Below are 14,139 nucleotides of genomic sequence, written 5' to 3'. Positions count from 1 at the left end.
TTAGCACAACCACTAATCAACAAGGATGCTGTAAGAGGCGGGAGCTTGGAAGGCATCCAGGAAACGGTTGCTGTTTTCATTACGGAATCTGGGCCACATTCCAGGAGCTCCTTTAAAGAGCAGGGAATGGGCATGTCCCTGCTCTGACCCCTCCTTGGCCTCAATCAGGGTCTTTTTTTTTTTTCTGACGGGGACCCAGTGGCTCTGGACATGGAGATACAGTACATCTTTGTGCCCTAGAGAGAGTCGTGCCCCAAGGATGAGGCAGTGCTGTTGGGGATGCCTGTGGGCGTAGGTGTGTGCCTGCACTCAGGGTGCATGCATGTGCCAGCGTGCGCACAGCTGCTGTCCAGGAAGCTGACCGAAGATGACCTTGGTGATTCCAGCATGTTGCCATGGAAACAGATGCTGGGTTTAAAGTCACTAGCACCTTGATCACGAAGGTTTTGTGCAAAAGCAGAAACCCGACCTTTCAGACCCCAGGAAGGACGTTGGAGGCAGAGAGACACTTGGGGGTGACCTAGGCGTTCCGTCTCTTGGGCAGTGCCTCCGAGGCCCCTTCTCATTCCTTGTGTTTGAACTCTCTGAAATCTTAGTTGAGTGCAGGAGGCAGGGTTGGTTTTTATTTCTTTGTTTGTTTGATTTTATACCAGACTTATTGAGATGTAAGTCCCACACTGCACAATTCACACATTTAAAGTGTACAGTTTAGTGGCTTTTAGCACTTTTCAGAGTTGTGAAATTATCACAATTTTAGAGCATTTTCATCACCCCATAAAGAAGTCACTCTCCATTATCCCCCAACACCCAGGCAACCAATAATCTACTTTCTGACTCTCTAAATTTGCCTGTTCTAAGCATTTCATAGAAGTGGGGTCATACAGTATATTTCCTTAACTAAACATGTTTTCAGGGTTCAACTATGTAGTAACACGTGTCCGTCCTTCCTTCTTTTTTGGGGCCACATCACATTTCATGGTACGGATATGATGTATCAGATGTATTATTTACAGAAACTTTGCTTTCATTCCGTGTTGTCCTTTCACGCTCTTGATAGCATCCCTTGATACACAAAAGTTGCTTTTTTTTTTTTGGCCGTGCCTCATGCCATGCAGGGTCCTAGTTCCCAAACCAGAATCGAACCTGTGCCCCCTGCAGCGTAAGCTTGTGCAGTGCCTTAACCACCGGACCATCAGAGAAGCCCCTGTTCTTTCTTAAATTTTGATAAATTCCAATTTAGATTTTTTTCTCTGACTGCCTATACTTTGGGTATCATATTTGAAAAACCATTGTCAAATCCAAGGTCATGAAGATTTGCCCTAATATTTTCTCCTAAGAGTTCTATACTTTTAGTTCTAACAAGTTGGTCTTTGATCTGTTTTGAGTTCCTCTTTATATGTGGTACGGCATTGTGGGCATGTGGATATCTAATTGTCCCAGCAGGATTTGTTGTAAAGACTGTTCCTTCTCCCATTGAATGGTTTTGGCACCCTTGTTGAAAATCAGTAAATATAGTGTGTAAATATTGGATTTATTTCTAAACTCTCACCTCCATTACACAGACTTGTCCTATGCCAGGACTGCACTGTTTTGATTACTATAGTTTTATAGCACTTTTTTTTAAATGGGCCACACCATGGAGGATGTGGGATCTTAGTTTCCTGCTGCTAATGATGCTAAGTCGCTTCAGTCGTGTCCGACTCTGTGCGACCCCATAGACGGCAGCCCACCAGGCTCCCCCGTCCCTGGGATTCTCCAGGCAAGAACACTGGAGTGGGTTGCCATTTCCTTCTCCAATGCATGAAAGTGAAAAGTGAAAGTGAAGTCACTCAGTCGTGTCCAACTCTTCAAGACCCCAAGGACTGCAGCCTACCAGGCTCCTCCGTCCATGGGATTTTCCAGGCAAGAGTACTGGAGTGGGGTGCCATTGCCTTCTCCTGACCAGGGATCAAACCCATATCCCCTGCTTTGGAAGGCGGATTCTTAACCACTGGACTACCAGGGAAGTCCTTATTAGCAAGTTTTGATATGAGAAAATGTGAGCTTTCCAACTTTGTTTTATTTTCAAGATTGCTTTGACTATTTGAGATCCCTCAAAATTCTGTATGAATTTGAGGATCAGTTTTTCCCTTTCTACTGAAAAGGCCATTGGATTTTGATAAGGATTACATTGGACCCACGGATTGCTTTGGGGAGTGTTGACATCTTAACAATATTAAATCTTCCAATTCATATGAACACAGATGTCTTTTCCATTTATTTTAAATCTTTTAAATTTCTTTCAGTAATGTTTTATAGTTTTCTGTATACAACTCTCGCTCCTCCTTGGTTAAATTTATTCTTAAGTATTTTATTCTTTTGGATGCCATTGTAAATGGAAATGATTTCTTTATTTCCTTTCTGCATTATTTGTTCTAGTGTGTTGATTTTGTATCCTACAACTCCGATGGATTCATGTATTAGATCTAACAGATTTGGGAGGATTTTAGGTTTTTCTGTGTTTAAGATTGTGTCATTAACAAATTGAGATAGTTTTACTTCTTTCTTTAAAAAAAGTTTTTATTTATTTTATTTTTGGCTGGGCTGGGTCTTGGTTTCTTCAAGGACTTTTCTGTAGTTGCAGTTCTTGGACTTATTGCAGTGGCTTCTCTTGTGGAACATGGGCTCTTGAGCGCAGGCTCAGTTGTGGCTCATGGGCTTTGTTATTCCACTGCATGTGGGATCTTCTGGACCAGGGATCGAACCCATGTTTCCCTTATTTGCAGGCAGATTCTTTACCACTGAGTCACTAGAGAAGCCCCACTTCTTCCTTTATAAAAAAAATTTTTTGGCTGCATCGGGTCTTAGTTGCGGCACATGGAATCTTTATTGCAGAATCTTTATTTGCGGCATGCAAACTCTTAGTTGCGGCATGTGGGATCTAGTTCCCTGATCAGAGATGGAACCTGGCCCCCTGCAGTGGGAGATTGGGGTGTTAACCACTGTGCCACCCGGGTAGTCCCTACTTCTTTCCAATTCGAATGCCTCTTACTATTTCTTTTTCTTGCCTAATTTCTCTGGCTAGAACCTCCAGTACAATGTTGGCTAAAAGGTGAGAAAGCAAGCACATCCTCTTGACCTTGGGGACACTTTCAGGCCCAGGAGATTCAGGAGTCAGAACAGAGGAGTTTGCATGTGCATTACTGGGCCCGGAGAGGGAACCGTGGCCCTTCAGTCTTCTGCATGAATGCTGGGACACGTGGAGCCTTGTGGGGGGAGGTATTTGAGGAGGATGTGTTGAAGTGACCCAAAAGGAGCCAGCCTGGTTGGCCAAAGCCTCCCCCACCCCCCTGCACTCAGCACCCTCACCTGGGTCTCCCGAGCCCCTCCCCTTCTGCAGAGAGCTCCAGACCCACACGTGCTTTTGTCCCCACAGAAGAAGAGCCGGAACGAGACACACGGCGAAGGCAGCGGCGTAGAGATCCTGGAGAACCGGCCATACACAGACGGCCCCGGCGGCTCCGGGCAATACACGCACAAGGTGTACCATGTGGGCATGCACATCCCCAGCTGGTTCCGCTCCATCCTGCCCAAGGCGGCCCTGCGGGTGGTGGAGGAGTCCTGGAACGCCTACCCCTACACTCGAACCAGGTGAGCCTGCCCTCGGCCCCATGTCGCCCTCCCAGGAAGTAACCCAGGGGCATAGATACTGGCGCTGGCCCCCCAGACAGTCTCAGCTGCCTGGCTCCCAGGGAGCTGAGCCTCCATTCTAAGTGGTACCCTGAAGGTTCCCCCTCAGGGGAATAGACAGGACAGGGCAGGCTATACCCCTAGGTGCCTCCTAGCCTGCCAGTGGGGGGAGCCCAGGAAGGCATGAGTCCATTGAGGGCCATCTGAGACTCCTTTGCCATCTGGGAAGGCTCAGGGAACACAAACTCACTTTAATGTTTGCCTAGGAATGCAGGACAGTCCACCAGCTGGGAAGAAACAGGAACTGAGGGTAGCCCAGATGGCTCAGAGATTCCCTCCAACCCTGACACCTTCAGCGACTATGATGATATTTTATAACAAGCCATGTTGAACATGGCTTTCTTTGGATCCCCCTGGGTAGGGGGCACTTTTCACTCTGTGCCCCACACCCAATATAACTGAGCACTGCTTGATTAGAAGAGAGAGGGGGCCACCCATGTGCTGAACAGGTGGGGTCCCCACGAGTCTTCTGGGGCTTCTTTGTCCAGGTGGGTGAGGGCCTGGAACTTGCTGGGGAATCCATCCAGGTTGTTCACTTCCCAGCAGTACTTTTCTCCTCTGAGTTCATCTCCAGCCAAGAGAGAGAGGCTGTCTCCCTGTTGCCACACTTGGCTTCTTAGGGGACAGGGGAGAGGGTGGCATGTCACACCAAGCGCTGGTCCAGATTCAGCCCATTTGGTACTGTGCCACCTTAACTGCATCCACACCGTGTTCACATCATGCCTCACACACGTGGACACAGGCTGCCAGCCACTTCCTGCAATGATTCCCCCCCTCCCCGTAAGTCCACCCCTCCCGCTGGCCCCAACTTGGACTTGCCTCTTCTTGGGATGCAGTGAAGGTCCAGGAGGACAGAACAGACAGGTCTCACCCACCACTCCAGCCCTCGTCCTCCACCCAGCAACCCACGCCCACCCCTCTGAGCCTGGGTCCTAGTGGATACTCTCCTTCCCCCACAGGTTCACTTGCCCTTTTGTGGAGAAATTCTCCATCGACATCGAAACCTTTTATAAAACCGATGCTGGAGAAAACCCCAACGTTTTCAGCCTGTCTCCTGTGGAAAAGAACCAGCTGACAGTCGGTAACCGTCCACCCTGATGCTCCCCTCCTAGGAGGGCCAGGAGCCCTTCGGGGCCAAGTTCCCAGCTGCCCTGCCCATAGGCCCCTGGATTCTGCCCCTGGTCTCCAGGCCTGGCAGGCTCCAGATCGGCTTCTGTCCTGGGAGGGGAGGTTAGAGTCCCAGCCAGCCTGGGGGGAAGTCGGGGGAGTTGGGGAGGCAGGACGGGTCTCCTTGGCCCCATTTCCCTGATGTGCCCACTGAGGCTAAGTGCTTTTCCACTCAAGCCCCTTCCCTCCATCCCTTTGAGGTGTCCCCATCCCCAGAAATGCACGTGTGCTTGGGAGCCATCTAGGGCTGACAGCCATCGGCGGATGTGGCAGGCCGGGTGGGGGATGTGCACACAGTGGGGCCTGTGTCCCCTTGATGGTGGGCGGCCTCTCCTCCACTCCCCTCCAGCTGACTACACCGTGCAGGAAATGGGTCCCATTTGTTAAGTCGTTTTCAAGAAAGGCCCGAGGGACATCCTTGGCAGTCCAGTGGTTGAGACTCTGCGCTCCCAATACAGGGGACACGGGTTCACTGGTTGGGGAATTCAGATCCCACATGCTGTATGGCATGGCCTGAAAAGAAAAAAAAAAGAAAAGCCAGAAATCAGGGTTTTCATGTGAAATCTCCCAGTTCCTCAAGGTTGACAAATATTTTTAAAATCTTTATAAATATACCAGCCAGACAAAACACATCAGTGGACCAGCTGCACCTTGACAGCCCCCAGGCCCCTAGGAATGAGCCGTTGTGGGTCTCAGACGGGTGTTGTAGGGGTGGTGATGACCCTCAGCCACCCTCGGAGGCCGAGATGGCTTTTCCCTGGGACTCCTCCCTCCTGCCCGAGCTTTTAGGCCCCACTGGGGTTTGGGAGATGCATCAGCTTGCTAAGACCATCAGAACAGGGTACCACAGACTTAAGGGCTTAAAGAAACAGATGCTTAGTGTCTCACGATTTTGGAGGTCAGAGTCAAGGTCAAGGTATCGGCAGGGTTGGCTGCTTCTGGAGTCCCTGAGGGAGAATCTGTTTGGGGTCTCTCCCTTAGCTCTTTTTAAATTTTAAATATTTATTTATTTGACTGCATCACGTCTTAGTTGCAGCATGCAGGATCTTTTATTGCAATGCATGGTTTCTCTAGTTGCAGCACATAGGCTCCAGAGCGAGAGGGCTCAGTAACCCCGTGGCATCTTAGTTCCCCAATCAGGGATCAAACCCATGTCCCCTGCATTGGAAGGTGGATTCTTAACTGCTGGGCCTCCAGGGGAGTTCCCCTAGCTTCCTGTGGCTGCTGGCAGTCTTTGGTGTTCTTTGGCCTGTAGACACTCCACCCCAATCTCTGTCTTCATCTTTACATGGTGTTCTGTCAGTGTTCAAGTCTATATTCACATTTCTCCTTTTTCTTTTTTAATTGAAGTATACTTGATTTAAAATATTGTGTTAGTTTCAGGTGTTGTTTTTTTTTTTTTAATTGAGCCAAATCTCTCCTTTGTTGCAATGTGGGAGACCCAGGTTCAATCCCTGGATCAGGAAGATCCCTTGGAAAATGGAATGGCTACCCACTCCAGTGTTTTTGCCAGGAGAATCCATGGACAGAGGAGCCTGGCGGGCTACAGTCCATGGGGTCACAAAGCGTCCGACCACGACTGCGGAACTAAAACCTTTACTGCTTTCTCCTTTGCATAACCATGCTGGTTAGATTAGGTGCCCTCCTTTAGATGACTTCTTTCAAGACCCTGTCTCCAAATAAGGTCATATTCTGAGGCCGACATATGCGTTTGCCAGGGGACGCACTCTACCCATAACAGGAAGGAAGGGCCCAGACCCTCTGACAGCTTTTGTCTGGCCAGCTGCAGGCTCTCCCCGGAGGCCTCCCGTCATGGTTCACGTCCCAGCCCTCCTCTTGGTGGCCGTTGCCTGCCCCAGTGGACCGGGCATGTGGTCTACTCCGGGAAGGATGTAAATCCTCTCCACTGTCTGCTGCCCCCCGGGCTGCTCTGACCCATTGCCTGTTCTAGTGGGGCTGATGTTTTCCTCTGTAAACCACAGCCCAGACCCGGTGCCAGGAAGATGAGACAGCCAGGGCCTGGGCCCGGCGGAGCCCCACCAAGTGCCATCGTCCCCACACCTCTGAAAGGAGGTTCTCTGAGCTACAAGCCCCGTCCTAGGTTCCTCCTCACCAAGTGTGCACACAGCCCCATCTGACAGACGCATACCACAGGAGCCAGCCCAGTGAGATGGTTTTGACTTGGGGGAGGAGGCATTTGACCAGAGGTCATTCTTCCCAGAGTCACTGTCACCCCCCTTCCCCGAATCAGGTCTTACCAGCCCCCAGTCCTGTTTCCCCAGCCCCCAGCACATCCTGGACTGGCTCATGCCCAACACCTCCCTCTGGGCCCTTCAAACTTGGTTTCTGGACTCCTCCTACTGTCTGTCTGGGAGGGGCTTCCTAGCAGACCAGCCACCTTCAGGGTGCCTGGCGAGTGATGGCTGATGAGTCCAGCTGCATCCCCGTCACCTCTCACCATGCAGACACTCTGGTGGTTCCCCAAACTGCCCCACTTCTGGGTCAAGAGTCACACTCTGGGATGTTCTCCGCCTCATAGTTCTGCGCCTGTGGCTGAAATGCCAGCTTGTCCTCTTTTACTCCCCCCCGCCCCATCCCACATCTTCCATGGAAATTCATCTTCCCCACCCGTGCTCCTCCAGCTCATCACCTGATTTATGCGCTTTGGCAACTGTGCACAAAGCAGGGGTTTTGCTGAAATGATTTGAAAAGACAACAAGGAAAGACACAGGTCCTGAGGTCAGGGGAGCTCGGGGATCAGAGTGGTCCAGAGCAGCATCTCCACTCCCATGTGGGGCCCTGGGACACATCCAAGCCTGGGGTCCTGCCAAGATTCGGGGATGGCAGGAACATGGGGGAGGAGACTGGAAAGGGAGGGGTGGGGTAGAGGTTGGGGCCGAAGGGGTCACTCACAGGGGGGTCTCCTCGTAGATTTCATCGACATTGTCAAGGACCCCGTGCCCCCCAATGAGTATAAGACGGAAGAGGACCCCAAGCTGTTCCACTCGACCAAGACCCAGCGGGGGCCCCTATCGGAGAACTGGATCGAGGAGTACAAGCAGCAGGTGTTCCCCATCATGTGCGCCTACAAGCTCTGCAAGGTGGAGTTCCGCTACTGGGGCATGCAGTCCAAGATCGAGAGGTTCATCCACGACACGGGTGAGGGCGCCCGCCTCTCCCTCTGTGTCCCTCCATCCGCCTGCCGCCCCCCCACCCCCCGCGTCTGCCTGGGACTCCAAGTTTCTGTTACTCTGGGCAGGTGACCCCAAGGCCCACGTGCAGCATCCCACCTGGTTTACCTTGACCACACAAACACTTGTCGAGCACCTACTGAAGACAGGCAGTGTGTGTCCTGCCCCAGACACTCTGGACTAGCTGGAGTTTCTAACATGCGGTGCCCACCCCCATGGGGTGTAACGCCTCCTTCCTGCTGTTCATGGCACCTCTTGGCATCCTGGGGCCAGACCCCAGGCCCTGCACCAGTGCTGCCTCCTGCTTTGGGTTGAAAGTCCCAGCGGACAGTGGCTTGGCCATCCTCTGGTCCTCACACCCATGCTGGCCTGGCCTGGAGCAAGTGCCCAGGGAACAGAGAACCAACAGATGACCGGGGGTTCCTGGCACAGCTAGAGCTGACCCAGGGTCCTCCCTGCCCTAGAGCTACCTCGGCTCCTTCCATGTCCGCCAGGTCAGGGTAGGGGTCAGTGCCCAGGGCCTGGTCTTAGCCCCGAGGCTCATGATCCAGGAGCAGCACCCAGGCAGACACCCATTGACTCCCAGAGTAAGGGTGACTGTGTAGCCCTGAGCAGAGTCACAGCACCGCTGGTAACACTTCACAAGTATCACATCAGCTCTCCCTGGCCCAGTAGGGTGGCCACTGTCACTCCCCGCCTCCCCCTTGATTACAGAGGAGGAAGCAGAGGGCCAGTCCTGGGTGTGACCCCAAATCTTCTGGCCCATCTGTCCTTGTCCAGACATAACGTGTCGTCAGACAGTCTGTCCACCATTAGTGCTGGCTGGCCCTGAGGGTGGTGTTCCTGGGGCCTGGGAGCACCCTCCCAGGAACAGAGGGTGAGAGGGAGTTCCTTCTAGGCAGACGTTTGGGATTGAGAGATTTAGAAAGGACAGCAGGGGAGACAGAGCGGCCTGAGCGAGTCCAGGAGAGGGGAATCAGGAGCAAGGGTCACCGGAGACCAGCCTGGGGACAAGCAAGGACTGGGCTACCCGGGAAGCCGCTCAGTTTTCTGTAGGAAAGCGGGCGGAGGATCCAGTGACAACCCTTCTGGGTCTGCCCCAGCCCCTGGGAGAAACTCAAATGCACGTTCTGGAATGTTCAGAGCAGCAGGTTTGTAAAAGCAAAACGGACAAACAGTGAAAGTGAGCCAAAGGCCCATTGGCAGGAGAAGGAATAAATAAAATGTGGTATTTCAAACAAATAAAAATCGACCGCACAGCAACAAACCGGAAACTCACCCAGAAAAGCAAGTGGCAGAAAAATAACGTGCAGCGTGACACATACATGTAAATGTCAACAACATGTAGACCAACCCAACGTCTTGTATAGAAAAACATGGAAAGAAGAGCAAATGATAAACACAGAACTCAGGATGGACCCCTACTGGGCGGGAGGGTGATGGTGGGGTCCGTGTTGCTGGTCACTTCTGCTCCCTTGAAGAATGATGTGTGTATCGGCGGGGAGCCAAGGTGATTTATTTCTCCTTAATGTTTTTTTAAGCAGCTTATTGAGGCCTAATTTTGCATTTGTTATAAGAGAAGTTTGAGTTCCGTAAGGTTGAGTGTATTTGCGGAGTAGTGCACATAGTTCTAGAACATTCCACCCCCCCAGAGCCTTTCCCAATCACCCCCACTCTCATCCTCACCCAAGGCAGCCCCCATCTGCTCCCTGTGCTCGTGGTCCTTCTGTTCTTTATACCTTTAAAGTATCTTATTTTCTGCCTTCTATGTATAAGATATTCCTGTATGTCTTTATCCTGTTTTATTTTATTTTATATTTGTTTATGTGGCTGTGCTGGGTTGTAGTTGCAGCACATGGAAACTTCAGTCTTCCTTGTGGCACGTGGGATCATTTAGTCACAGCATTCAATCTCTTAGTTTCATAATGTGGGATCTAGTTCCCTAACCAGGGATTGAACCTGGACCCCTTGCATTGGGAGCTCAGTTTTAGCCACTGGGCCACCAGGGAAATCCCTATCGTGTTTTATATGCGTATATATTTATTTTAAACAGAAAGGACCGGCACTTCCCTCGTGGCCCATTGATTAACACTCTGTGCTTCCAATACAGGGGACAGGGGTTCGATCTCTGGTCGGGGAACTAAGATCCCACACACATGTCACATGGCGTGGCCAAAAGTTTTTTTAATAAAAACAAATTAAAAGTGAATTTCAAAAAAGAAAGGACCAACCTGCTTCAAACTTAAGCTTGATTTTTCTGTAGGAAATTTAAGAGAGGCACACTAGACCAGATAGGAAACACTCAGGGAGTCCTCCTCCAGCTCCCCTTGAGGGAGGAGACCCCCTGCCCCAGTTACAGAGCCACTATGAACTCGGGAGGCCATCTATAAGCTGGATCCCTCATTTGCACATGGGGAAATGAACCTGGGGGTTGGAGAGACAGTGGCTTGCTGGAGGCCAAGCAGTGGGTGTGGAGCAGAGCCTGACCCGCAGCCTGGGGTGGCTCCCAGCCGGGGGTCCCCAGGAGACTCTGACACAGGCCTGTTTGTCTTCCTCGCACCCCCGCCCCTAGGCCTGCGGAAGGTGATGGTGAGGGCCCACCGGCAGGCCTGGTGCTGGCAGGACGAATGGTACGGGCTGAACATGGACAACATCCGGGAGCTGGAAAAGGAGGCCCAGCTCATGCTGTCCCGCAAGATGGCCCAGTTCAATGAGGAGGACAAAGGGGCTGCGGAGCTGGCCAAGAATGAGGCTGCCCAGGACCAGGCCTCCGGGGAGCCCTCCCAGCCCAGCAGCAGCGGTGGGGAGCCCCTGGCGGGCAGGGGTCTGAAGAAGCAGTGGTCCACATCCTCCAAGTCATCTCGGTCATCCAAGCGGGGAGGTGAGCACCCTGCGACCACGCTGTGGGGTCCCCCCCCCTACTCGTCCACACCAGTGACCACCCCTCAGGGCAGCTCCCATCCCAGGGCGGCTGTGGGGTGTTCTAACACTGAAGGTGGTCTGCTGCTTTCGGATCCAAGGCCACACCTGTAGGGAGTCAGAACCAGTCACCTCTTCGTAGCCTCTGCTGCAGATTGAAGCCCAGGGCGACCCCCAACCCTGGCAGGTTCCCCCAGACTCACCCACACAGCCCCGGGCAGACAGGCAGGCTGGCCACATGGGAACCCCGCTCCCAGCCCCTCATAGGACCCGGTTGGCTGCAGCTCTGAGGAGCCAGGCTTCTGAGGCAAAGAGGAGAGAGGTCTGGGGTGGGGGATACACCCAGCATACCCAGGAGGGACTTCTGCCAAAGGACCTTGAAAGCCTTCAGATACTGAGAAAATCCTTTCTCTGAAACTGATGTGAAAGTGCAGTGGCTAGTGGGAAAACTCAGGGTATTTTGTGTAAAATACCAGGAGTCCCCCTCTACACCTGCAAATCCAGCTTTTCCTACGCCAGGCTTGTCTGTCCTGTGCTGAAGGGATCCAGGGAAACACACACCATACCTTTAATCTCACTCCCCACCACTGCCCAGCCTCCCTACCTATCAGCATCACTGTGGCAGTCTAAAGGGCTCGCTCCTGGGCCAGCCAGGTCAGGGGCACACGAGTGGACCCCAGCCCAGGTGGCTGCACATCCTGGCCTCATACCCAATACCCTCCCTACTCCATGTCCTCACGGGACAGGACCGCGCTGTGCCAGGTGGGCTGGGAGGTGAGCCAGGGCCACCCTGCCCTCACTCCATCCCTTCTGAGCCCTCCTGGCCCCGCTCCAGTGTCATCGCACCTGCCCGCTTCCACCTGCTCTTCCCAGGGCAGCCAGGTCCTCAGTCGGTCTGCGGTTTTGCCTTCTAGCGAGTCCTTCCCGCCACAGCATCTCGGAATGGAGGATGCAGAGTATCGCCCGGGATTCAGACGAGAGCTCAGACGACGAGTTCTTCGATGCTCATGGTAGGTGGGCACCCTGGAGCGCACGGGCCTTCCCAAGAGAGGGAGGGGTGGGATCTGAAAGCGTCGGTGGGGATGCAAGTCACGATGGGAATTACCCGTGGAAAGTTCTGGGTGAACAGCAGGGCGTCAGGGGCGGAGACAGGATAAGATGAGGTCACCAGGAGTCTAGGCTCTCATACCCTAACCCTGATACCAGGATGTGCCCTGGATCTGGTGGGTAGGGACTGTTCTCTCAAACCCCCCAAAACAAATTTACAATCATATAGGGACATTTTTTTCCATTGTTGTTGTTCAGTCAGTCAGTCGTGTTTGACTCTGCCACCCCACGGACTGCAGCACCTCAGGCTTCGAGGTCCTTCACCATCTCCCGGAGTTTGCTCAGACTCCTGTCCATTGAGTTGGTGATGCCATCCAACCATCTCATCCTCTGCCGAATTTAACTCCCTAAGGGAATTCCCTGGCAGTCCAGTGGTTAGGACTTGGTGCTTTCATTGCCACGGGCGTGGGTTCAATCCCTGGTCAGGGAACTAAGATCCTGCAAGCTGTTGTGGCACAACCAAAAAAAAAAAAAAAATTCCCTCAGAAGCTTACGAAAGTGTAACTTCTGATTTTCTAATTTTTTGTAATTACTGTCTTTTCATGATTAAATTAACACACGTGTAATTCAGAAACTTCAAAAATGTGAACTAGCAGAAAATACGTAAAGAGCCCCTTTTCCCACGAATCTCAGAACAAGCACAGCAAGAGAACAGCCAGATGAATCACCCACCTGTGCTGGGAAGATGCAGGGTCTAAACAGCCTTCCTTCATACCTTGGTTGTTCCTCTCAAGGAAGTAAGAGGGGCTGGCAGGCAGGTTCAAGGAGATGGATTTGCAGTTCACAAGGCAGGACACAGGCTCAGAAAGGGACAGGGACTTGCCCACGGGCCTGCAACAGGGCAGAGGCAGGTTTGGCCCCTGCCAAACCTGGCAGGCAGGGCGGGGGGGACTTGGTACAGGATCCAAGTGGCCCCTGAGCTGGCCTCTCCACTGGGGCCTCCCCGAGAGTAGGGAGTGGGTATGGGGCATCCCACACTCCCACCCTCCCCTCCAGCCAGGCCAAAAGGCTAATCCCTTCCTGGCTCTGTGTCCCTAACATGAGGTAAAGACACAGGAAGAGTTTTAGAAAAATCTGGAAAAGAGGAGAGACAGCAGAGCAGGAGATGTCACTGCTGCAGCGTCCTGAGGAAACCGTCCCAGTGACCCAGGGAGGAGGGACCAGCACATACATGCCAGGGTCCATACAACCGCTTCCTACCCAGGGGTCATGGGGATACGTTCTCAGGAAAGCAGACACAAGACTCATGGGTGGAACTGTTCACAGCAGCGCTTCTCACTAAGCTATCCTTTTGTGGACATTAAAAACAGTCAGGAACATTATGGAGAAACAAACTGAAGTCCATCCATATGACGGACTATGACTCAGGCATGAAAAGGGATGAAGCACTGACACGTGGTTGAATCTTAAAAATACCGTGTGGGGACTCCCATGATGGCCCGGTGGCTAAGACTTCAAGCTCCCAGTGCAGAAGGCCCAGGTTAGATCCCACATGCTGCAACTAAGAGTTCGCATGCTGCCATTAAAGATCCCACGGGCGGCAACTAAGATCCGGAACAGCCAAATAAATAAATACTAAAAAAAAAAAAAGTATTGGAGAAGACTCTTGAGAGTTCCCTGGACAGCAGGGAGATCCAACCAGTCCATTCTAAAGGAGATCAATCCTGAGTATTCATTGGAAGGACTGATGCTGGCTGAAACTCCAGTACTTTGGCCACCTGATGTGAAGAACAGACTCATTTGAAAAGACCCTGATGCTGGGAAAGATTGAAGGCGAGAGGAGAAGGGGACGACAGAGGATGAGACGGTTGGATGGCATTACCAACTCAATGGACATGAGTTTGAGTAAGCTCCAGGAGTTGGTGATGGACAGGGAAGCCTGGCGTGCTGGAGTCCATGCAGTCACAAAGAGTCAGAGACGACTGAGCAACTGAACTGAAAAAAATACAAAAACCCCACCATGTGAAGTGGAAGAAGCCAGACACAAAAGACCGCATACTGTAGGTACCATGTGTGGAAAATGTCC

General features: G+C 52.2%; 1 protein-coding gene across 1 annotated transcript in view; it reads left to right on the top strand.

The window, feature by feature from the left end:
• Positions 1 to 14,139, top strand: part of PITPNM2 (phosphatidylinositol transfer protein membrane associated 2) — a 159,333-nt gene that overhangs the window by 126,705 nt on the left and 18,489 nt on the right. Inside the window, 5 exon segments of the mRNA XM_070386266.1 lie at positions 3,416 to 3,630; positions 4,689 to 4,810; positions 7,828 to 8,055; positions 10,660 to 10,968; positions 11,921 to 12,016. Coding sequence (XP_070242367.1) covers positions 3,416 to 3,630; positions 4,689 to 4,810; positions 7,828 to 8,055; positions 10,660 to 10,968; positions 11,921 to 12,016 — 970 coding nt within the window.

The sequence above is a fragment of the Bos mutus genome, chromosome 17 (assembly GCF_027580195.1).
Source record: "Bos mutus isolate GX-2022 chromosome 17, NWIPB_WYAK_1.1, whole genome shotgun sequence".
Taxonomy (NCBI): domain Eukaryota; kingdom Metazoa; phylum Chordata; class Mammalia; order Artiodactyla; family Bovidae; genus Bos; species Bos mutus.
This window is presented reverse-complemented; position numbering and strand designations above follow the sequence as displayed.